Source organism: Erpetoichthys calabaricus, chromosome 1, assembly GCF_900747795.2.
Source record: "Erpetoichthys calabaricus chromosome 1, fErpCal1.3, whole genome shotgun sequence".
Lineage (NCBI taxonomy): Eukaryota > Metazoa > Chordata > Cladistia > Polypteriformes > Polypteridae > Erpetoichthys > Erpetoichthys calabaricus.
The window spans coordinates 37,166,857-37,193,958 of NC_041394.2; the positions used below are offsets into that span (position 1 = coordinate 37,166,857).

General features: G+C 39.0%; 1 protein-coding gene across 42 annotated transcripts in view; it reads left to right on the forward strand.

The window, feature by feature from the left end:
* The window catches only part of LOC114648726 (calcium/calmodulin-dependent protein kinase type II subunit beta), a 412,239-nt gene that overhangs the window by 163,648 nt on the left and 221,489 nt on the right, over positions 1 to 27,102 (forward strand). For all 42 annotated transcript variants that reach the window (XM_051936344.1, XM_051936324.1, XM_051936339.1 and 39 more), the window contains exon 4: positions 8,015 to 8,069. In XM_051936344.1, coding sequence (XP_051792304.1) covers positions 8,015 to 8,069 — 55 coding nt within the window. The remainder of the gene's footprint in view (positions 1 to 8,014; positions 8,070 to 27,102) is intronic.

Here is a 27,102-nt window from a genome sequence, read left to right on the forward strand (position 1 = left end):
ATTAGCAACATCATCCCAAATTGGTCTAAGGTGGAACCACATACCATGGAGACAGTGACAATGGTCACTGCCTGTCTTAATATCGAACCAGGGTGGTTGAAGGCCAGAGAAAGAGGTTAAGTGAAAGCAATAAACACTTAGTCAAGAAGCATTCATACTTTTAAAACACGGGGAATAAGAAAGAAAGCAGATTAGCGAGATCCTCAACCCTGAAAACTGAGGTGTGCATGTGTTCTGCTAGTTGTTTTATTCTTTTGTGGGGCCCCCCATTTTACTTTTTCCATTGTTTTTGTTTCTTTTATTAACATCCATTCATTAACTAAAACTGCTTAATCCAGTTTTTTATGGTGTGATAAGTAAGATCAAACCCCAATGAATTTGCATTTCTCTGAGTTTGGCGAAAACACAGAAATGCTTCGGAATTTCAGTGAACTCAGCAAAATGTATTGAAGTCAACTGGGAAGGAGAAACTGAACTAGTTTTGAGTGGATTATAACAGTATGATGGTCTTTTAAGTGGCCCTGAAGGCTACAAAGGTGTCTGTCAACTTTACTGGACTGATTATTGTGGCTAAAAATGTGACCTGAGCTGTGAGACAGCAGTGTCAACTACTCCCCCACTGTACCTCTTTGAGAATTACACTCTTGAGTCAACAATACTCCGAGTCTTTTATCTTTTTCTGTATATCCCAAACTCCTATCACTATGACTTAATAACACTCAGAGCCTGCAAAGCAAGGGAGCAGTGTTTTATATATGTGATGTCACTACCTGATCTGCACTACATAGTGAGGAGCATAACATGCCTAATCCAGCAGTGAAGACACAATGTATGAATCTATGTAGAACAACAAACCATTTTCATAATATTCTTCTTTTTATATTTTTTAAACACATGTGGGATGCAAATCTGGCTGAGTATTGATCAGGTACAAAATTATTCATGCATCCGCAGAGCAGATCAGGCAGCACCGTAAAGTATGCATGCAGGAACGTTCTGCACATGCACAATCCAAGTTCAGCACATAGCATTACTGGATAATTATGACCCCATCCAACATGGCTACTACAGCTCTGTGATGTTACACTGGCCTTGCAATGCATCATGGGGAGCTAGGGAAAAGAAAAGTGTATCTAAGCTGGCTGCATAGTGGGAAAACCTGGTGAACCAAGCAAGTTTTCTGCCAAAAACTCTTTCGTCGATCAACACTAGTGGTGAGCTGGAGCCCATCCCAGCAGCAACAAAGTTTACCAATCTCACAGTTAGACTATACTTTGGCCTACATTCACTCATGCCGGGTATGTTTAGGATCTCCAGTCAATCTCACACACAAGGCTTGGAGATGTGGAAAACATGCAAGCTTCACATGCACAGTAACGTGCAGGGAGTTTTGACATCCACGTCGTTCTGTTCAGATTCACTTGAGACTGGGCTTATTATGGCAACATTGGGTGCAAGACTGGGGAGCAACTGGATTCAGTCTCAGTTTTAATAAATGTGCTTTAAGTGAAGTCAGCGTCATGTTTGAAGGCCTGGACATAAAATATTAAAGTGTACTGGCTTACTCTTTCAGAAGCTGTAATGGAGGACTGCCTCTGCAGTAACAATTGATACATTTTATGTGTGTTTTGGGTTATTTTATAGTTTTTGTTTTGTACAATCTGTATTTGAGGTTTTTTGATCACTACAATTTGATTTGACAAAATTTTATTTTATTTTCATTCTGTTTAGTTCTTTGTTTATGTGACATAGTGGGATGTACTAGTGCTGGGAGGTACCGAAAACCATTTTTTATTTTTGTTATACTGCAATACCGGTTTAAATAGCTTAAACAACGTTCAGAATGTGGTGCAGTGGAAAACTGTTTAAGGGGGGACCTTTTTCACTGCTACACCGCTAAACACGCATGCAACGGAGTACATGCATTAGTGGAGGTATTGAGCGATGAAAATGGACAGAGAACATTCAGAAACTGAAGCTGTAGCAGATGATAAAGTTGAACGTGATGACACAGAAGATCTTTTACCGAAAAAAGGAGCCGTGTCTGTTGTCTGGAGATACTTTGGTTTTAAAATGTCGGATGTAGACCAAACAACTATTTACTGCAAATGCTGTCGAGCTAAAGTTGTTGCTGGAGGCGGCAACACGAGCAATTTGCTGCACCACCTTAGCCCCAAACATGCTTTGGTGTACCATGAATGTATGGAACTAAGATTGGAAAAGCTAGAGAACACTCGAGTCAGACGCGTTTGCCAAAGGTACTGCCTACAACAAAAAAAGCAAGTGGTGGATTGAGATAACCAACGTCATTACAGTCCATATAGCCAATGTGTCAGTGGACAGAGATTGGTAACATTAACAGAAAGTGTAGTTGGTTTACAACAAATATTTCCTCTTTATTCCTTTTCTAAGACATGTTCAGTGCAATACAACTTTTGACAAGCACCTCTGGATATTTTGCTAAGTCTAAATGCCTCTTTAGATGGTTGTAAATATGTTGTTAAAATTTTAGTTCAAGTTGTTTGCAAAATCTGTTCAATAAAAATGTTCTATATTTTGACTGCAGCTGTCATGCAATGTGATTCCTTCTCTTCATTAGTGCCACCCCCTTGAAAACTATCACTTTATGGAGCCATGCAAACCTGTATCAATACTTGTGTGCACATTCAAATGTTTTTTTGTACAATGTACAATTCTCATGACAGTGGAATAGATTATTCTTAGCCAGCCAGCGGGAAATGTGGTTAACATCCACTCATGCACGGGAAAAGCATACCATCAAATACCGTGAAACTGGAATCATTTTGAAAAATATCGTGATATAGTATTTTGGTCATACCGCCCAGCACTAGGATGTACCATGTAATCAGTTATGTCACAGGATGTGACGATATACAGTAAATATGGTGGCAATCCCATTGCACATTTTCCTTCAGTGAATAAGCATCTTGAATTTCAGTTCTAGGGTTAGTTAGCTTCTTCAGAAGTAGTGTCCTATTGTCAGGTTTCGTTTTTGGTTTTTGAACTCTTTCTGATGCTCGTTTTGCACTCGTATTTTAGTTGACTAATTGTTCGATTTCTTTCGACTTTAACCTTTTTCTCTCTATTACCTGCATTATAATGTCCTGGTTTCCTTTCTTGTTCACAATAATCTTTTGATACCAGCTTGTCGTTACATACCGATGGATCAAGTGTGACCCAGAGATGATTAATGTGGTTGCTGAATTTATATTGCCTGAGAGCGGATCTGGCAGCCATGGAAGTAGAAATGAGCAACCTTATGGCCACCTTGCCGCATGTGCCAAATAAAATAGCTGTCCTTGAACAAGTCTGTAAAGTGCCCCTTCAGGGTGCTGGTGGCACTGAACCCCGTATTCCTTGCCCTGAAAATTTCTGGTGTGATCCAAACCAGTTCTGTGTCTTCATTAATCAGTGTGAGTTAATTTTTATATTTACAACCCTACGCCTTTTGGTCAAATTTCACTGGTGCTTTCTGATCAAGCTGGTTGGTTGCATCCAGAGTATGTGCCTTGGCATGGAGGTTATGTAACAATCGACATGTTTTATATGTGTATTTTAGTTTTTTTTTTTTATCAAGTAGAATTTGTTTCTGAGGTTTTTGATCATTTCAACTTGACTTGATAGTTTTATATTTTTCCCCCCCCGCTTCATTTAGTTAGTTCACTTAAAATAGTGTATACTGGTTTACTCTTTCAGAAGCCTCAATGGTGGACAAATAATTGATACATTTTATATATGTGTTTTGGTTTATTTTACGATTGTTTATCACGCAGAGTCTGTTTTCGAGGTTTTTTAGTCACTTCAATTTGATTTGACAAAAGTTCTATTTTCGTTCCATTTAGTCCTTCATTTTTGTGATGTGGTAAGATGTCATATGACTGCAGTCATCGCATCAATTATATCACAGTATGAGACGATAGAAATATGGAGGCAAATCCCATTGCACATTATCCCACTGTGGATAAATATTTTGAATCTCAGTTCCAGGGTTTGTTGACTTATTTAAGTACGTCCTAGTGTCAGGTTTCATTTTCGGCTTTTAGATTGTGTTGGTTTGGACATGTGCAGAGGACAGATGCTGGATATAATGGGAAAAGGAGGCTCAGGACAGAGTTGCCAGGTTAGAGGAAAAGAGGAAGGCCTAAGAGAAGGTTTATGGATGTGGTGAGAGAGGACATGCAGGTGGTGGGTGTAACAGAACAAGATGCAGAGCACAGAAGGATATGGAAGAAGGTGACCCGCTGTGGTGATCCCTAATGGGAGCAGCCGAAAGAAGAAGAAGAAATCTGATTCTTATGTCCTCGTGTTTTGGTTACCTAATTATATGATTTTTCGGCATTGACCTGGCTTTCTTTCTTATCACAATTCTTGGTTCACATTATCATCTCTCAGCACATTGGATATTGCGCTAAATAATATGTAACATCACAACCATAGGGGCCCCACGGATTTAGAGTCACTTGCCAACATAATGAGTATTGTGACACAATGTCTGTGAAATATTAATGAGGTAAAAGACAAGAAGATGAAGAAATGGGTCATAACAGGGAGACTAACCTTGTATCAAAACAAAAACGTGAGAAAGAAATCGAGGTCATACACGTAAACATTAGTCTATAATATAACAATAAGGAGTCACAAAGAAAAGAGAAAAGTTGCAGCCAATGATGTAAACTAAATGGAGTGCCACAAAGTGCTTTTGAAATAATACACGATCTTGGATGACATGGATGACGCGGACATTCATGCCATTCTGATGGTGACATCACACACTCATAGCTTAGTAAGTAGGGTGGAAATCATAATAATCCATATTACTAAACGAGAATGGTAAACCGGATATGGACGCAGGGACATGCCCGTGGACGCAAAAGACACAAAGCCCCCTCCCATAGTGAAACAGGAGAGACTACGCACGTGCGCAGGCGCCACACAAAGACCCCCCCCCCCCCCCCCCCGCAACAGAGCAAAACGGGAGAAACTACGAACCGTCAGAGTAGGAAACAAAGTAAAACGTCATAAAGAGGATGAAGAACAGGGACAAACACATGAAGAGCAGGTTACAGAACAAAGCCCCCCTCCCCAGAGTACAACGAGAGAGACTACGAACCGTCTGACATGCCGCAAGCAGGATAAAGCGAGGTCAGAAATAAAACACAGAGTAGGAAACAAAGTAAAACTTCATAAAGGGATTAAAGAACGGGGACGAACACATGGAGAGCGGGTTACAGATGATGAAAACTGGAATGCAACAGCTACAAAAAAACCTAGCCACGAAACACATGCACACCGAGATACAGAATATAAAGGCAGAAACAACGACAGTTAAACGTCCACACCACACAGCGGATGCGGACCCTGAAGGTTCAGGCGTCTACATCGGGCGTCAGAACGGCCAATGAAGTACAAAAGGCAAATGCGCCTACACAGCATGGTAAGAACCGACATAATATGGAATGCGCAGGCGTGGCCGCCATACTGTGAGTGGCACTAATGCGTAGATCTAATGAACGTGGACTCCTACAACGCGCGTCTCAAACTGCATAAGCAAAGCAGGCACGGGTTCAACACAACACAGCTCGAGTGACCGAGATACAAACACGCGCCTGCCTGGATATAATTAATGATCGCAAGTGCCTACAACGTGCGTCTGAAATGATGCAAACCAGGCAGAGACTCCTCCAAAAAGAAACAGCTCGACTAAACGATATACGAAGTGAAACGGGAAACACTACAGAGTCCGCAGTGCTCCACAATGCACCGCATAATAGTTCAGAAAGAGCTTCGTATTAACAGTGGAGAGACCCAGAGTGACACGGGCGAACGCTCCGTATTAAACATACGTCATCCTCACACATCCAAACTATACGGCATAGGTGAATCACATTACAGTTATGCATTATTAACAGTACGATAAACATCACAGTATTGCAAACAAATGAAAATTATTACTCGAAAAGGGAAAATATAATCACCACGGACCAGGTGTCATTATAACAAAAGCAGAATAAAGCGAGGTCACAAATGAAAGACAGAGTAGAAAGCAAAGTAAAACGTCATAAACAGGTGAAACGAGGGGGCCAAACACATGGACAGCAGGTTACAGATAATGAAGACCGGAATTCAAAAGCTTCAAAAACAAGAGCTCGACTGACCGAAATACAAACTGAAACGGGAAACACTACGGGGTCCGCAGTACTCCACTATGCACCGCATAATGGTACGGACGGGGCTCCGTATTGACAGTGGAGAGCCCCAGAGTGACACGGGCGAGCGCTCTGCATTAAACGTGCGTCATCCTCACACGTGGCTGCCCAGCGGGCACGGGTTCAAAACGCCGGGGGTAGGCGAGCGAAGCGAGCAGGGGGCGAAGCCCCCTTGTGGAAAACTGAAAGATAACAAAATGCTGTCCCACAGTAAAGAAATTCAGATCCAAACCAAAAGTAATAAATACAAACAGAAACACAATTTTCCATACTAAAATGACTAAAATTCCAATCCAAATTTTTGAAGAAGGACCTAAGAAAAAATAACATACAACATGTAATCACAACAAATAGGTTGTGTGAGGATAACTGGAAGAAAGTCCACCAGGACAACCTATGCAAACTTTGCATGGGGTTTGAACAGAGGATGCTGGATCTGTGTGGCAGTGGCCTAGGTATCATTTAATGACTTTGATGCCCTGTATTGCCCCAGGTTCCTCCTTACCTCCTGTGCTTTTTGTTTTTTCTAATGAGCCTTTGATGATGACACTCACTTCCATTTGTATTCTGTACAAGGCTCCTGACCTGGGGACACCTTTCCAATAGTGACCTATAGCCTACTGTTTTGACCCCTTAACCTTCTGTCTTGTGTTTTAGTGACCTCTGGCCACCTTCAGTCTTCTGTGATTGTTTGGTTTACATTACTTACTAATGTGAGTGGTCACCTCTTGACCCCAAATGCATAATGAATCCACGGATCCTCTTCAATTCTGTTGTAGCCTCCTGCCATATAGATGTAATGACGCCCACCCAACAGTGTAATAACCCTAATGACGCCAGTGCTTCTTTCCTATTTTAAATAATTTCTGGTCTGCTCAGGGCCCAGCTTTGTCTAGCTTGTTTTTTCCCTTCCACGTGACACCTGACCTTTAGCAGCAGCTCTGATGTTGTTATCTTCCTTATTACGTTCTTTTCAGTTGGTTTAATGAGGTCTAACCAGCGTCTGTCCTACACTGTAATTGCCTGTATTGTTTCACTCAATTCGCTCAAGACTCTTAATACCCAGTGGTGGGTGGTGATGTAGATGAGGAGGATTACAGACAGACCATGCGCTTTGAAGTCAGTTTGTAACTCTGAATTTCTCTGGTATTAATGACTGAGCGAGTATGGGTGTGTGCTTGAGTGCTTCCTGCCCAGGTTGCTGCTGGGATGGGATCTGACTCGGTGATGCTGTAATAAGAATGGAAGTCCATTAGATGGATGGGAGTTCTTCGTTTTTGTTCTTAATGATGCTCCTCACAGTCTTGTAGATTTTTAAAGGGAAGTATTAAATGAGAGGTGTAAGTAAGGAAAAACATCTGGAAACAGCAGCAGACTGTGGTTTGACTTACTTGTTCTGATTCATCTACATCCAGATATGAGTTTAACTTTAATGGTCTTCTCAGTTCAATTTTTGGCTTCATGCTTTATGGTTTAGCAGCTTAGTTTGGTCCTGTTCTTCCTTCACATAAGCTGACTTCTATGGTTATCAGCTATCTGATTCCCAGCCACTCAACAGTCCAGCCTCCTCTTCATTTTTAAATGGTGCCTACCCTTACATACAATTTTGAGGACAAAGAAATCTTTGTTGGTTTTGTATGCTCCATCTTCTGAGTAGAGCCAGCCTTTTATAATCCAGCCTGCTTTCATTGATATTAAGTCATCTGCTTTAAAATGAAATATCTGAAACTTGAAGATTCCATTGCCTGTTTCCTTGACTCTGACACCTTTTTTCTGTTTTTTTTTAGTGCGACTTCATGACAGTATTTCAGAGGAAGGATTCCATTACCTTGTCTTTGACTTGTGAGTAACCGTTCTTTGAAAATCTAAAAGTCAGCTGGTTTGATCTTGTAATAACACTGAAGCACTTCTGGAAACTGTTGTGCAGATCAGTGTATGTAAAAAAGCATGGGTCAGCAAAAACACATATTTTATTTCACTCCAGTTCAATATTTTAGGGTTTCTTTGTAGATTTAAGGGGGCTGAATCCAAATGTGGAATTGCTCTGTCGCATCTTTTGATAAGATGCCATAGAATACAATCTGGATTTTAAATAATCCCTTATCGATATTTTATGTAACTTTATTCAATTACAATTGTATCATATCTATAATATACTATGCAAAGTAATGACTTAATAAAATATCACACCAATCTCGAGAGAGGGAGCCTAATGGCCATCAGTCCCTCTATTTGAAAACTATTGTACAAGTCATTACAGTTCTATGTATGATAAATTTCTATGTATATAAAAGTAACAGAAAGAAAAGCAGACTCAAAATCTTCTTATAAATTATCAAAAAGATGGACAGAGAAGTGGCCTGAAATGAATACCAGAAGAACCCGAACCGATGAGCAACGTTGTCGACCGCTGGACAGAGTCGATTCTGCCTGCAACCCATGGTTGTCAACATTGGGTAAATTTAATAAACCTCCTGATGAACACAGCGTCCCACACGTATTGCTGGTGGGGCCTCACAAATTCCTCTGTGAACCTTGCCCGGAGACCACAGTTGTAAGGACTGGCTTAGAAGGGCACTACCACAAAGGGACAAGTCCCTAGAATGTTCCACACATGAATGTGGGACTTCTAAGATCCCTCCTCAGCCTCAGTCCACGAGACTGAGGTTGTAATACAGTATATGGACAAAAAGAGTGCCAGTCAGGGACATTGCTCCTCTAGCACTCAAGGCACAACTACTACGCAAGGTCTTTATCGTTTCCGTCGGATAGACCATATAGCCACCTACTCCTTACTTCATACCCAATCCTATAATTATATAATTTAAGCCTAGTTGAATTATTATCTTTTATCGACAACTAGGGCAACTTTGGGTACTGCACATTTTGACTAACACTTATTAGTTATTTCTTTATTCTTGTATGTTCGGACAATTGCTTTGATATTTAATGTTCAGACATTGCTTTACAGACACCTGCATCTGCTTAGAGTGCCCAAAGAGGATGTAGTAGACATATCACAACCTCCATTGGGTCATTCTAATATATATATATCATATAGAGGATTCGGCCAGGAATTAGCTTCATACATGGGACAGTGGGACCAATATCTCATAATGATTACATCCCCCAAACCTTTTACAAGCCAGCATTAGCTGTCTTGGCCGTAAGGGGAGCATGCTATGCATCACCTAGACGACGCAATCGGACAAGGCAGATGGGCGAGAAAGCCGACCCGAAAAGCACGGGTCAGCAAAAACAAATATTTTATTTCACTCCAGTTCAACATTTTAGGTTTTCTTTATAGATTTAAAGGGGCTGAATCCAAATGTGGAATTGCTCTGTCACATTTTTTTTGGGAGATGAAGGTTTAAAATGAAAATACACTTTTCGAGAAAATGAATGATGTTTATAAAATTAATTATTTGGACTAAAATAAAGCACCCTGTAAATTACACATATAATTGTTTTACATACAATTTGAGAGATATCCTGGTGGAGCCTTTCCACTTGTTCATCAGAGATCGCTCGCATGTTATTGGGGGGAAAAAACCCCTAATGAGAGTGTAGGACTTGGATTTTTATAGACATGTATGAATAGAGAAGCTCCTCAAGGTGTTCCTCGTAGGTTTCCAAAATTCTGTTCCCAAAAAGATTGCGGTACATACTCATTTTCTTTTTCTCTCAGTACAGAATGGCTGTGTATTCTTTAACCATCCGGTCAAGATGGTGGATGGACATCCTGATCTTGCATATTTCTGTATAAACCATTTAAACAATAACTTTCTCTCTTCTGGGCAATCAAAAGGAACCTTTCTGACCTTCTAAGTATAAATTCTTGGGTAGTTTGAGGAAATAAAAAAAGAGAAAAAAAATACTGATTGAGAGCAAGAAACATTCAGCAAATAATTGATTTTGGGTTATTCCCACCTCAATTAACATTAAAATTGAGGAACACTGCCATTTGTAGATCAAAATACACTTTGAATAATATTCATGGCACTCAATCAAATACGTAATAATAACATAATAGATACAACATTTTATTTCGGAAGAAATGTAGTGAGAAGTCAAGCAAAATGACACATTTTACTCAAAGACTTAAAAGATTACAATATGCAAGCTTTCGAGGCAACTTAGGCCCCTTCTTCAGGCAACATGTAATACAGAAATTGGAGTTCCTTGTGTTTATATAGACATTTGGACAGATACAACATTGGAAAACCTTTAAGTGAGACATCTTAAATGTAAAACATGAATAGACCTCTCAAGGCTAACATTCATTTAGCAGGAGAGGAGAACAATGTATGGTGAAGATCTTTTGATAAGGTAACTGTCCAACAAAGTCTTTTGAAGTTTTTGATGAGGTTTTTTTTTCCATGCAATGTGGGTCTGTAGTCAGGTTGTCTGGGACAGTTCGAGAGATGTAAACAATCCTCCTATCTGGTTATAAAACTCTTGTCTCTGTTTAAACCATCTTGTAACGTGTTATATTTTAGCATGAGTTTCACTTCCCATTCTTTTATCTCCTGCTGTGTTCTGAAGTTGCCCATAAGCACTGGGACTTTAAAGTCCTTCGCATAGTGTCCATGGCTGTTGAAGTGAGCTGCTACAGGAACATCCCTACTGCCAGGTTTTAATGTGCAACCTGTGTAAATTCTTTCTCTGGCAGAGTGTTTGTCCAGTTCCTCCCACATAGAGTGCAGTGTCGGGACATTTCATACAGAGAATTAGGTAGACCACATTAGATGATCTGCAGGAAAATTATCCCTTTATGAGATGTTCTAGCCGGCAGTGTGGTATAACTATACGGTCTGTATCTTATTTGAGTGTCTGTTGTTTTGGCATCTCATTTGACTAATCTGGACTATCAGTGAGAAGGACCTCCTCCATTTTCATAATGAATAGAATCCTTTACACCCCAACATAAAGCTGAAGCTTAATTACTCAAAAACAAAGTCAGCTCCCTTGACACAGCCATTCAACTGGAATATAAAACTCTTGTAACTTCTGTTTTTCACAATCCGACAGACAGATTTACCTACCTGAGAAGTGTAGCTTCCACCCCAAGCATATAGAGCTACTACCATACTCAGAGACAACCTTCTAGAATATATTAATTTTTTATATCTAAGATGTCTCACTTAAAGGTTTTCCAATGCTGTATCTGTCCTAATGTGTATATAAACACAGGGAACTCCAATTTCTGTATTACATCTGCCTGAAGAAGGGGCCTGAGTTGCCTCGGAATCTTGCATATTGTAATCTTTTTAGTTGGCCAATAAAAGGTGTCATTTTGCTTGAATTCTCATTACATCCATAATGACTAACACGGTTAAACACCCTAGTAGTTTGGAACGATTATGAAGGAGAAAAACAAAAATACAAAGTAAAACAAAACAAGATTCAATCCCCACTCAATTCAATTAGTATTCTGAGCATGAAACATACTGTGCTATCACACAAACCTGACACTTTTTTTTTTCTCAAAACACTAAATCCAATATCTCACGGAAATGGTCTATGGTAGAGAAATTTCAGTTTCAGAAATGGATTCAGCTCACCTAAATCTATAAAATACACAAAGTTTATTTTGTGCAGGAGGATTTTGGTGCAGACCAGTGTGGTAAGAAGTGCCATGGAGATCACATAGAGTTGGGCTGTCCAGTCCTGCGAGTAAAAGGCCGATGTCTCGAAGTCTGAGGTGTGGTCTTCCAGCTAAGGTGTTGGACTGTCACATTCCAGGAACCCCCAAACAAATCAGTTTAGCTGCCACAGGGTGTAAGAGAGGAAGGGATGAATTCACATTGAACTTGTAAAGCACATTGGACTGCTGCTCACAACCGAATAGCGCTAAATAAAAGAAGGATTGCTGCTCATATGTGTCCTGAATTTCTTGAATTGAAGACATATGGTGGACATTTGAAAAATTAATCAAGAGGGCAGGAAAAACAAAAAAGAGAGTTCAACAATTAAATAACTGACATAGTGCTGGGCTCCATTTATGTTAGTTACTTTTAAACAACTTTGTGTGCTCATTATTTAATTAGTAAAGTTTGTACTTGCATTTTAACTGAGAACTTATGACAGTGAAGAATGCTGTACAAAAGAAAAAAACAAAACTGAACCAGAACCCCTTGGAGAATCTCTGGGATCCTGCCATGTATAGTTTAGTGACTTCACTGTCTGTAAGCTGATATGGCTGGAATGCTTGGTTAACTCTGGGAAAGCATGATAATTTTATCCAAAAACAATGGAAATCAGGATGGTAGACACGAATGGATGCACATTGAAGTGGTTAGGTGTGCATATTCATTATATCAGTGCTTACCTCTGAAAGGTCACAGTTATATTAACAAAAAGGTGGGGGCAAAAAGGTTGAATTGATTTTGATGAAGGCCCAGATGCTGCTATATTGTATGCAGTGTCTTCTGCTAATGGACTGAGGGCTCCACTTGTTACCTTATGGTCTTGTGAACTTCAGCGCTGCCTTGGTATTTTGTTTCAGATATACCACTTGATATCACATAACAGAACTCAACATAACATATTAATCATCCATTCATACCTCTATTTTCTGTGCGTACCCATTCCAATTTTAAGGCTATCAGATGTTAGGGTCTGTCTAAGAAATGCCAGGGGCAAGACATTGACCAACTCTGAATGGGGTGCCAGCCCATCGCACATTCCCTGTCTCTCTTTCTTACATGCAGTTGCTCTTGCCAGGCTACCCTGACAGTGATGTGTTTGAAATGTGGGGAGAAATGGAATGATCTGGAGAAGAACTGAGGCAGATACTTCAATGTCATCGTTATCATCTTTATTATTATTACAGAATATAGGAAGTTTGACAAGAAGAAGCCATTCAACCCATCCAGCTCTTTTGGTTGGCTATATTGCCCCAACTGCTATTATTTGTATTCTTCTCAGCAGCAGCAGCACTAGCAGTAATATTTCTTGTCAGAGCTTTGTATATAATTGTGTTATCATTACATAACACAGACAAATGTGCTTAATCCAATTCAGGTCACCGCCGATACTGGCAGTGTGGTGCATAAGGCAGGAAGCTGAGCGAGGTGGCAGTGAAAGCAGAGCCGTATTATGATTATAATTGTTACTACTAGTTGTTGAAGAAGTATCAAGATTATTACTATTTATAATAAAAGTATTTCTTCTTACAGTTTTTTCATACATTATGCACTGAGTGACTGATATCACTAATCAGAAGCATACCCATCTCCTGGGATTTAGCAAATGCTTTATATTGATCTTCTGTGAATGTTGAAGCTCTTGTGTAGCGCCTTTATTGTCACTGCTAGGAATGGAGCTTAGGTTTTCCTAAAGGTTCTTGTGAACAGCACTGTGGCTCCAGTTATAATGGGCACTATTTACATTTGAAAATGCCACATCCTTTGAGCTTTGATCTGAAATGTCTTTATATCTGAAGCATTTTTTAAGCTTCCCTTTTCATTATATTTTCATTGGCTGATTTTATTATATCTATTATGCAGTATATTTCTTTGATTTTCTGTGTTGCCACTATATCAGGCTTGTTTGTGGGGATATTTGGTATTTGGTACACTTTATTAATCCTTGAGGGGAAATTGTCTTTTCGCATGACCTTTGCAGGTCAGAACGCAGGGTCAGCCATTGTACGGCGCCCCTGGAGCAATTTTCAAGTTAAGGGCCTTGTTCAAGGGCTTAACAGAGTAGGATCCATTCTGGCAGTAGCGGGATTTGAACAGGCAACCTTTCAGATACCAGCAGAGATCCTTAGCCTCAGAGGCACCACTTTGCCTATGGGTGTCTATTTTTGTTGTATTTATTCTATACAATACAATACAATACAATTTATTTTTATATAGCCCAAAATCACACAAGAAGTGCTGCAATGGGCTTTAACAGGCCCTGCCTCATGACAGCTCCCCAGCCTTGACTCTCTAAGAAGACAAGGAAAAACTCCCAAAAAAACCCTAGAGAGGAAAAAAATGGAAGAAACCTTGGGAAAGGCAGTTCAAAGAGAGACCCCTTTCCAGGTAGGTTGGGCATGTAGTGGGTGTCAAAAAGAAGGGGGTCAATACAATACAATACACAGAACAGAACAAATCCTCAATACAGTATAAAAATAAAAATTTTACAAGTACGGACCAGAATTTAACAGTAGATGATATCACATACTATGATTTGGATTTGTTTAGAGTCCTGGAGACCTCAGCCATCCAGCTGCCTCCCCCAATTTGCCATTCCACAGCTGAGACAGCGCTGGGCCAGCCAATCTGATGAAAGGACCCCTCTACCCGATGATTCCTGCAATCCTCCCTCAGGGATGACTTTACCTTAGGCAGGCAAAACAACTTGGCAAGTGCCACATTTGAGTACCGAAAAGAGAAACAGAATAGGTGAGGGTTAGTAACAAATTAGAACTATCATGTTACTTATGTTTTAGTGCTAATGACTAACAACAGAGATGCAGTCTGGGTGTGCTAAACTGAAGTAGCGAGTCTTCAGCCGGGATTTGAAAGCTGAGACCGAAGGGGCATCTCTTATAGTAGCAGGCAGACCATTCCACAGTTTAGGGGCCCTGTAACTAAAAGCGCAACCTCCCACTGTTATTTTATTAATCTTTGGAATCATAAGCAGACCGGCATCTTGAGATCTTAATGCACGCTCTGGTTTGTAAGTCATGATAAGTTCAGACAAGTAAGCCGGACCTCAGCCATTTAAGGCTTTATATGTTAAAAGGAGGATTTTGAAATCTGCCCTTAACTTAACCGGGAGCCAGTGTAAGGATTTAAGAACTGGAGTTATGTGTTCATATTTTCTCGTTCTTGTAATAATTCTTGCAGCAACATTTTGAATTAACTGGAGGCTGTATTAGGTTCAATTTGAACATCCAGTGAACACCGTATTGTAGTAGTCAATCGTACTAGAAATAAATGCATGAATTTTATATTATCATAACACCCTTGTTATCCTGAGTACTGTTAAAAAAATAATATCACTGGCTTGAATGTTACTAATTTGAAGATATTAATTCAGTTCAATTCTGTTTATCTTTATATGGCGTACTTTACTGAGTGCAGCCTCTCAAAGTGCTGTGACAAGTTCACAGGTAGATATGAAAGCAAACTTTATTTCATATATTAATCCTCTTCACTCCTGCTGGATCATAATGCATTAATGGCTCTTCTCCAGCCCTCATCGTCTGGAAAGAATTAGCTAATTTCATTCCAGGGCTTGCTCATCATTTTCATTTCATCCTCAACAGTCGTCTGTATGCCAAATGGTCTTCCTCTCTTTCTCAAACCAACATATGGGTGTCTGTTTTTGTCCAGTTGTCTGCCACCTCCAGCTTCTGTGCCTCATTTCATTGATAATGTTGTTGATAGCTGTTCTTCTGCTCACCTCTTAGTTGATGAAATGCTGTTCCCAGCAGATTTTGAGGATTCTTTGGAGACACTATCCTTCGTACCTTCCTTGTAAGTTCTCCAGGTTACTGCTGCATAGAGGATGACTGAGCATACATTGTAAATGTTCAGCTTAATGCTGATCTTCCAGACATTCAGGATTCTGTTGAAGGCTTGGGCTGCCAAACCAGTTCACTTCTTTTAGCTCCATTCCATGCACTGTTGTCTTCACTGCATGTTTAGTGTTTCCCTTGATCTCTTTGTTCTTAAGTTCCACACTTCCTGCAGTCTGAATCACTCTGTCTGCCTTTTGTTGGATGTCTGTCTGGGCATTTGCAAGAAGGTCTTTCAGTCAGGCTGTCAGACCCCACACCAGTCCTCTTGGTCTGCTTTCAGCAGCTTTCTTCATCACCCAGTCTTACCACAACAAGAAATATGATGGGCAAAATTGCATAGTCCTGTCTGACTCCCAGCTTCACGTGGAACTATTTGCTTTGCTGCCCCTTATGATGCTCATAGCACTGGTTGTCCACATACATATCTTTATAGCTGTTGATCATTTTTCCAGGGAATCCAAATGTTCTAGAGGGAGGGATGGTGGATGCTATGGAATGCTTTTTCAAAATCAGTGTAATTTATATAGAGGGAGGAGTGCAAACTGTACAAATGGCTAATTACATAATGAGTACACATAAAGACACAGGTTTGTTTAAACAGACAGGAAAACAAAGTGACATGAAACTGATTAACGTAAATGGAGCTCGGCACTATCTGTCCATTAATTAATTGTTGGAACTGTGGCCATTTGACAAAGGAGAAGAAAACATTACACATATTACACACCAGATGCCTGTAAACAGTATGCTTTAGCATTATTATTATTTTTATTTTTATTTTATTTTTTTACAACAATAACATTTATTTCTATTCCACATTTTCATACTAGGAATGTAGCTCAAAAGTGCTTTAAACATGATGAAGAAATAGTTACAAAGAAGAAACAAATTAAGATTAGATTAGAATGATAATGAATAAACAGTATATAATAATTAAATAATGCTCACTTACATACATAGAAATATAATTAAGTGAAGTATCATCCTTTAATATAGAACTTTTTTATGTTTCTAAATGTGAGTCCAATGACAAGGTTAGATGGTCTGTGTTGACAGAAAAATATAAATTTATTCCAGTTAAGCAGGAGAAAAAAAGCAGAATCTACAGGTGCTTCAAGGACAAAAGACCACCCATCCCCATAACTAAATAAAACTGAATTTATTTTTGTCTATTTCTGTATCTATTGCCATTATCAGCTGAAATAATAGCATTTTAATGCGCTACAAACTAGATGGCAGCAACAAGTCAACAGTGTGCCATTTTGAAATTGCTTGGAAGCAATAGCCCTTTGTTTATTTAGATTCTATCTATCTTATACTGTATATGTGTACATAATAGGGGGCTCCGCCTCCTGCTTGCTTTGCTCACCAACCCCCGGGGATGGGCACCCACTATCTCACAGCTGAGTCACTCGAAGGGCATTGGGACGCTCCTTCATTAGAGAAAGTGATTGCATTTAAAGAGATGGTATATAGAAGATTATGTGGGGTTTGGTTCTTAGTTATTATAGCCAGAAAATCAGTTACTTGAGTATTTCACTACAACTATCTATTTTAAATACCAAAGAATTATAAAACATAAGAGTGAAAAAAGTAAAATTAAATTACATTAACGCCTCATCAAAAACAATATTATGAATTACTTTATCCTCTAACTTACATTCTATAAATGTTGCTTTTTTGAATTTCTGTTTGTACATCGTTCAGCATATTTTTCTCTTTTACGTTTATCGGATGATTCTCTTGGCGGCACGGTGGCGCAGTGGGTAGCGCTGCTGCCTCGCAGTTGGGAGACTTGGGGACCTGGGTTTGCTTCCCGGGTCCTCCCTGCGTGGAGTTTGCATGTTCTCCCCGTGTCTGCGTGGGTTTCCTCCGGGCGCTCCGGTTTCCTCCCACAGTCCAAAGACATGCAGGTTCGGTGGATTTGCGATTCTAAATTGGCCCTAGTGTGTGCTTGGTGTTTGTGTGTGTCCTGCGGTGGGTTGGCATGCTGCCCGGGATTGGTTCCTGCCCTGTGTTGGCTGGGATTGGCTCCAGCAGACCCCCGTGACCCTGTGTTCGGATTCAGTGGGTTGAACGATGGATGGATGATTCTCTTTGTTCTTAGTTTTTATTATATGCAGCTCTTTTTTGTTCATTTTAGTTTTTTTGACATTCATTATCAGCTCTTACCGCTCTTTTTCTGTTGCAATGTAAAATTTGACGTTCTTGCATAGATTATTTGCTTTTCTGCATTTCCATTATAACCGACTGCATCGAATGGCAAGTTGGCACTTAGAGTGTCATGGGGTGGTACAGAGAGAGGATGTGCGCAGTTGGAGTAATGAGTGGTGTGGAGGGGAGTGCTCAATGCTGAATAACATGGACACGACAAAAAACTTTTTTAATATAATAGAGAAATATACTCTCACACACATACAGGTAGTCATCAACTTACAATCACGTTCGGTTCCGGTAGACTGGTCAGAAGTCAGTCTGGACGTAAGATTGACCAGTATATGTATTCATACTGTATAGTAAGTCCCTTAAGTCATATTGTTTGTTTTATATCCTTTTACATCATCATTCTTAGCACATTGTGTAGATTTTCTATCATTTTTTTGTAAATTCTTTTTTAATTTATTATTTTGTTTCATTATTACTGTTTTTTGCATGTGTGCCAAACCTTTAACAGTTTCACAAATCCTCTCGTTGTCTGTATCATGTTTCATCATCAGTGTGAGCCTCTCCCATTGTTCATTGTGTTAAACTGTGAGAGGAGATGTTGTACCAGCAGAGTTTGAACCCTCATATGTGTTCAGTTTTAACATTTAAGCCTGTTAATAATAAACATTAACAGATAAAGGAAGTTCATTGTGGTTTCATTACTCCTTCATGGCATTTCGCATAAAGTGGCACATCGTGTGTCACAATGCAGATGCTTTGGTGGTTAAACAGATTCAAAGCCAGTGTGCAGCAGTACAGTGTCTGCGGTGAATACCGGTTACAATGGGAAAAATGTGATCACATTTGTTTTCTTTCCTCCCTCATACTGCTCGATCACCTTCATTTTTTTTGTTGAGATCAATTGCCTTTTTCCTGTAATTGTAAGATAAATGTAACTGAACATAGCCGAAACCACTGCAGGTAATAAACTGAGATGGAGATGAATGAGTCATGGCATACTGAACTGGGGTGGCAAAAACTGTTGTTTGCCCTTGAGAGTTGGTAGTGATTGTAAGTTGAAAAGTTGCAAGATGCATAGGTTGTATGTTGTTAACTACCTATATACACACATATACTTACTGTATATACAGTGGAACCTTGGGTCACGACCGTAATTCGTTCCAAAACTCTGGTCACAACCCGATTTGGTCGTGACCCGAAGTAATTCCCCCCATAGGATTGTATGTAAATACAATTAATCCATTCTGGACCGTACGAACTGTATGAAAATATATATTTTTTTAAAGATTTTTAAGCACAAAAATAGTTAATTATACCATAGAATGCACAGTGTAATAGTAAACTAAATGTAAAAACATTGAATAACACTGAGAAAACCTTGAACAGAAAAAACTAACATTGCAAGAGTTCACGCTATAGCCTTACGAACCGCTCGCTGTAAACACTTTTTTTTATTGAATTTTAAGCACAGAGAAAAAAACGAACATTTGAAAAATCCAGGTGTAGGGCGGCGATTATTTATTTAAAACTGGCCTCTTGACGTGAGCTGTGTACCCGCTATACCACGATGCAGTCCAGATCTAATTATGCAGATCCAGATCGTCTGGATGACTTTGATTTATGCGGGGATGATTCCAGTTCGGCGCGAAGACGATTCTTCATGTCGTCAGTTCGCACACTTCTCGATGATCCAGGATTTTTCGGGTGATTTTCTATGTAATAAACTTAAGTTATAGCATAATGAAAATTGCATAATTAGATCTGGACCACCCTATACTGTACAGGGAGAGACTGAACACAAGTGTAAATCATACCTGAAGGGAAATGAAATAGAGCACAAAGAGTTCACAGCGAATGCACAGGGAGAGACTGACCACGAAACGGAAGGGAAACTGGCTTGTTCATCACCTGAGTGTGTGGTCATGAACAGATGCAAAAGTTTGGCGAACTTTTTGGTCGTAACCCGATTTGTACGTGGTCTGAGACGTTCGTGACTCGAGGTTCCCACTGTATATATAAAATTGAATGTACCTGTCTGATCGAGCATCACATGAAAACAATAGCACTTATTTCTACAAAACTTTGCATTAATAGCTGGTATAGTCAAATTTTGAATAACGGCTAAACAGAAATTTAACATTTTCATTCAAATACAGTTCAATTTTACAGTGCCATTTTTGCTACACTTTTGCACCTTTCAACCTCAATATCTTGAGAACACAGCATGATATCGACATAATTTTTACTTGAAATAATTAGAAACAATTGTTGTTTATGTTGACTGAAATTGTTTTAATATTTAAGTGTTTTGAACAAGAATGAGATTTTTATGTTTGCAGCTTAATAACTTTTTAACTGTTGTTAAGCTTATCAAAAATCTGTACCCCCTTTTCTGAATGCTATTTTATGACAAACAAAAAATGTCTTATTCAATTACTGGGCTACTTGGATATATAACATGCAAGCAAATGACCCATCTATGACAAGATATATGCTTGAGCAGGAGTAACGAAGTCTTTGTGATGGGGGGAGTGTCAGGGGAGGACATGTCATGCATGTGCCACTCTGTCCTCATTTGTCTCACAGCAATCAAGTTGGCATGTATTTATTTTTTGGTGCTTTTCTGGGCAGATATTTTTGGGCACCTTTGCAGCTAATCTAAAGTTTCTGAAGCCAATGAATTTGATTTTTACATGCATTTTGTTCTATATCATTTCCTAAGGAAGCAGTAAAGTTTTACAATCTTTCTGTGATGGCATCTTGAATATTGATGGGCAGCACCATTTGGAAATTTTTGCCTTGGCAATTGCCGAGTTATCTAACCAGAGATCCCCAGGAAGGCGTTTCATGTCCATCTTCAGGACCATCACATAAATGGAAACAGTTATGGCTCATTTAGGCATACATTTTTGGATTCTCTTAACCTTATGTGCTCAGTTTTTTGTTACAGTTTTTTTCTTACCGCTTTTTTGAACATTTTTTTTGTCTTTCGTTTAGCATTTCTGATGATAAAAGTTTGGTTTGTCATTTTGGTAATGGCCTCTGCTTTTATTGTTGACCTTGCTTCATCTTCTGTTCCTAAATTAAAACACTTTCTGCTGCTGTAGAGCTACTGGGCCTTGAAACCTGGTCTCAATTCCAAGTAGAGTGGCAGGTAAACAGATCCTTTTTTTCTTGTGAAGAGTTGTGTCATGTAGAGTACTACAGTCATCCTAAGGTTAGATGAAAACTACCCAGCACGTCAAACAAAAAAGGTACCTGATGGATGATTAGGTCCATATGGCTCATACATCTATGAGCAGAGTGATGGGACCTGAACTATCCTAAGACAGTTTATAAAGAAACGTCCAAGCAGCAGTGGTTCTGAGATCAGTCTGAATGGTCTTGGAAAGCTCATTTAACAGTTTGGGAGAGATATCATCCATTTGTAGCAGGTCTAGTGAATGGAGTAGTCAGCACACATGGGGAGTTTTTGTAGGGTTGTGTTAGCGAATCCAGTCCCTAAACATAACATGCCACATGGGTTGCTCACTTCACCTTCTGTTGCTGGAAAGGATCATAGCTTTCAAAAAGATTAGAGCCCCTCTTAAATGTTATGCGATGGACCTGCTGCCAACTCTCGTACCCACTTTGGTTAAGTGGAGGCGAAAGTGTGCATCCCTTCCTGCTTTGCACTTGATGCTGCCAGTGTAGGCTGCAGCTCCTCACACTGATGCTTCAGGATATTCAGTCACAGTTAACCATCGCTGTCCCTTTGATTAGACTGATTATGTTGCATACCTCTAGGACCACTTTAGTGTGTTTTTGCACTGCCTTTGGCCTTTCTTCTTGTTCATTTGAAACTCCTTTTTCTTTCCTTTCTTGAACGTGACATTTCTGTGCCTCGTCAGTCAGACAGTGATATTGTCATAGGGAGCACCACAAACTCTGCTGATGATAGGAAAAAAATAACTATTGTCAAGAAGAACCAAGAACTTGCTATTTAGGAAGGAAAAGGAACATTTTTGTGGGGAAAGCAATTGTCATTAAGAATAAGTGTAAAACATTGTATTTAATTGCACCATAACACTACATTCTCAAACCCTTTAAATCAATTGGGCCCAAGGAAGGAGTGAGGCCTGGACTGGCACCAGTTCATAGCAGGGCCCATTTAAATCTTAAGTGTAGAACTTCACATCCTCAGGTTGTGTAAGGAAGAACCATGCAGACATGGAGAAAGGATGCAAGCTCCACATACACAGAGCAGTCAGGCTCAGGACATGACTTCCATGAGACAGCAGCACTTACTTACCACTGAGCCAGATAAAAATGAGGAAGATAAAATGGACTTCACGTTAGCAGTAAATGCAATAACATAATAAAAGATGACATTTACAAGTAAAATCAGATAGTGCTAAAAGCTTGAAGAGGTAAATTTTAAGTTGTTTTTAAAGAGTGAAATGAGGCCTAATATAAAGTGGAATGAGTTTAGTTGATCAGTAAAGACTCTCTGCCTACAGGAGAGTCAACAGGAAGCCCAGAACATGAGGAGAGAGGGAAACAAGATGACATATAAAGTCATCAGACCTGTGGGGCCAGATCATGGTGAGCAGTAGGATCGGATAATCAGTTTGATATTTAATTGGAAGCCATTGCCTTGTACCTAGGATATGGGTGATGTTTAGTGTAGAAGAAAAAGAGTGATGAGCCTGCTTTACATATTCAGGTCATGTTTTGATGACTTTTTTTACTTATGATTTTAGATTTTACATTTTTTGATAAAAGACATTTGATATTTTATTTTAACTCTCTGAGTCCACTTCATCTTAGGCAATAAAAGAGCACTTAAGAAACCTTAGGGACACAAAAGGAGAAATCATTGAAAATGAGAAACAAATAACAAATGAACTGAACAAATATTTCACTCAAGTATTTATAAAGGAAGAAACAAATGGAATGCCTCATGCAGAAGTAAACACAACCTCTTTATTCATAGATTTTAAAATAGAAGAGTCAGATGTGCTATAACCTCCTTAGCGTTACATTTTTTCTCGAAAAAACATGTAAAAAGAGTTGCATTTTTTGGCTTGAAAAATGAATCTACTGTAAAACATGCAAAACACTAAAAGCACAAAGTCAGAAGTGTATAAAGTATAATAATAATACAAATAATAGTAATAATGAATAATAATAATGAAAATAATGCTAATACCATATATACTGTCAAAATGTGTTGTTTGTTATGGTATATCTTGAAGCACGGTAAAATACACAGTCCAACATCACATTTGGGACAATAGTAGCGTGATTCCTTGTGGATTTTCTTTCCAGAATGATCAGCTTTTGAACAGCACACTGCCCATGTGCAATTGACATGAGCATCACTTTCGGATTCACCAGAATCACTTTTGATTTCAATGTTCATTTTAGTTTCACTGCTTGAAGACAGATTCACTTCATCATCACTGTTAAGAGCATGCAACACCGTGGCTGCTGAAAAACATTTCTTGCAAGACGGCATTATGAGGTTAGGAGAAGACATGTCTGCATCGTTGCCCAGGTAACACGGGCCTGTCGCTTACACAAAACATGCCTGTATTGTTTCGAGAGCGATGCTTGGCACTAATGCTGTTGGCACTTTTACAGCCCGAGTAATCCTCGGGTCTAACACTCACATGAGACGTGTCTATAGAGTTGCCCAAGTGACACTTGGAACTAACGCTTTTAGCACTGTTTTTGCAGCCCAAGTGGCGCTTGGGTCTAACACTAAGGAGGTTAAAACCTTTAATATGTTGAAGATTAATAAATCTCTTGGACTTTGTGGTGTAATTGGTGTATTTTATTAATTCTTTATGCCTTTTTTTAGTGTTTTTTGGAATTCAGTGCACGGACCTGGAGTTCTTGACCTCAAGGAGTTCAGTTTTGGAATTTATTTCTTGTTATCTTGATTCATGAATGACATATAATTTAATACCGGATTCATGTGATACCACTTTAGATTCTTTTGAGTGCCATTGCTTTGCTGAGACTTTGTGTCACATTGTCCAGGGGATTTCCTGGGATTCCCCAGGAGCACACAGCGTGTGAAGTCATTGCCAGGATCAGTTAAAGGGTCATCAAAGGCGTTTCTTTCTTAACCAAGTTTTGATTGATTTATCATTTTTATGCGTTTCCCTTAACTGTTTTTGACTCAAGCTCTGACTAGCAGCTTCTGATTTTTTTGTGTAGTGTTTTCCGGTTTATCTGAAAGATCTTTTTTTTTTCTATCGATATCAATCCTTGCATGTTTTTTTGACCTCAGTTCATGTGCTGACCCTGGTTTTTAAATTTTTCTCTGACTTCTTCTGAGTCAGACGAAATGTGATTTTACCAATTGTACTGAAATAAAGGAAACACATCATCATTAACCCCTTATTAGGCATATTTGAGCAGTCACTTCACAAAAGAGAAGTACCCGATGACTGAAAAGTTGCAAATGTGACTTCAGTCTTCAAGAAGGGAGAAATGGATACTGGTCATTTACACACCAGCTTATGTACCATACATAACTATGGGAATTATAATAAGACATAAATTAGAAAAGTACCTATTTGAAAATAACATACCAAATAACAGCCTGCATGGGTTTATGAAAGGGAGATCCTGACAAAACATTAGATTGTTTTGAACAGGCAACTGGAATAGTTGACGACAACAAAGCGTACAACGTAACTTAATTAGACTTTCAAAAAGCCTTTGATAAAGTCCAACACTGAAGATTAATTCTGAAACTAGAAGCTATAGACATCAAAGGTAACCCTCAAAACTGGATCTCAAATTGCTTAACCGTCAGGAGTATAGATAAGAGGAGAATGCTGTCTGTGGAGTAAGGTCATCAGTGAAGTCCCTCAGGGGTCCGTCCTTTGACTGCTATTCGTTTTAATTTATATTAATGAATTCATGTATTGTGTATGCAGGACTTAACTCATCCCTGTGCCAATCTGGTGGTACCATTTGTATTGAGAAAAAATCCTCCAAGGCATCGATAAGGCAGATGCAGCAAAATTCTTTCAACTTAACATACTCGAGGAAGAGTATTTCGGACTGAAGCCAAGATGCACCATTTTGGGCAAAGAGTTGTGGGGATCTGGAACAAACCACTGAGCCATGTGACATAGTTGACATTATTTCTATAATTTTTTTCTGGATTTTTTTGGTGTTTTTACATTATGATATATTTGTTTTGGGGGAGTTTCGTACACATAGAAATAATTTCTGACATTAATTTCTTGATTAGAAACGCTATGCAAACATCAGTCTCAATGCCATTTTGTTTTGCCACTGCTTTAGGGTTTTTATGTTTCCATGGAAATCAGTCCCATAATCCAATGGGATGGCATGGCAATGACTTCACCAGCATGCCAGTATAACTGTCACCCAAGCCAATCCTTGATATCCGACATTGGATAAAAACTTCTACTTTTTGCATGTGATCTTTGTGTTTCTTTTGTATTTGACTTCTTGCATATTCGTTTCTGACTTTGATTTTCTGGGACCCGTTGACTTTGAGTTTCGGTCACTGCATCATTTCTTGAACTTTTCTTATGGTCTTTGTTTCTAATAATCTTTCACTGACTACTGTTATGATCTTGAGCAGTGGTTCTCAATCTCGGTCCTGGGGGCCCACTGCAGCTGCAGGCTTTTGTTCCAACCAACATCTGTTTTTGACTGGACTCCTTGCCTCATGAAGTGAGCTGTTATTTAAAAGAACTTATTTCCCAGTTTAATGTAGAAATTATAAAACTAAATTTAGTACATTTTTTTTACAATGTACAAAACAGTTGTGTGGGGATAATCTACTTTTTAGTAATATTTTCTTCCTGATTTTCATTCTACTTTTCCGGGTGTTCTGGTTATTTAATCTAATATTTAACTATTAGTGGGTCTGACATGCTTACCCAGATTCCTGCTTTCCTTGTTTTTAATTGGCATAATCAAGATACAGTGAAGGGGGCAAACTACACAGAAAAAAGGGCAAAATAAAAGGAAAACAACAAAAGAGAGTTAAGAATTTACAGCTAATCGCAATATTTTAAATGACTCATGAATGTAGAAATCATACCGCTGTGCATTTCTGAATGCAAAGTATGAAACAAGAAATAAAGATGAGCTAATGAAATGAGATCAGTTATTATCACTGATTGTGAATCTGGTTGGAACCAAAACCTGCAGCCACGGAGGTCCCAAGGACCAAGTTTGGGGACCACTATCCACACAGTTCCCAACCAAGTAAAGACCAAAAAATACTGAAAATGTACACTAGAGGGGGAAATGCCAGCAAACCCTGTCTAGTAATAAAAAGGGCAGCGAAGAATCTTTATAAAGGAAAAGATTTATTTTAACAAAAGCTCTGTTGAACAAAAATAAGCTCAAAGGGGCACAAAAGCACAGAAGGCAATGCCTTCAAACATCGGCAATCCCAAATACAAACAAAGTCCAAATGTGAAATTAAAAAAATGGCCAAAAGGCAGACTAAAAGGTCACAAAATCCAATAACTCACAATAATCAAAATAATCACCACGCCACAAGCACATTGAATGAACCGCAAGGGACTATGGGTTTTTCTCAGCTTTTATAGGGCTAAGGGCATTTCGTTGTTGTTCTTTGAGGACCACCCACAAAACACGCTAAACATAAAATAAGACACACAGATACACAGAAAAGAAATGACCAGCAATATTAACACAAAACAAAGAATGAAAAATGAACAAAAAATTGAGATTTGAACCTCAGCCAGGGGAGGAACCTTCTGAAATATAATAACTACTTCCAATCAGTATAACGTGCAGTTGAAGCAGAAACCTTGACAAGCTGCATAAAAAAGGATGAGATCTTGGGAGCTGGATGGACTGAATGGTCTCCTCTTGTTTGTCAATTTTCTTATGTTCTTAAAAAATGTCTAAGGCCTACAAATCTTAAAAAGGCCCGAGGCTTAGAAAATAAGTCAGACAAGGGAGAGGAGAATCACTAAAATTTCTGGCCAACAAGAGTAAAACTTTTAAATCGTCAAATAAAGAAAGATCCACAAGAACTTAAAAATACGTTAAAAAATACAAAAGATGTTAAAAACCCCTGTTTAATACAAAATTATTAAATTAATAATAAAAAGGGCAATCCAAACATAACCAAAAAAACATCATAAAATTAAAACAATCTAGATGAGAACA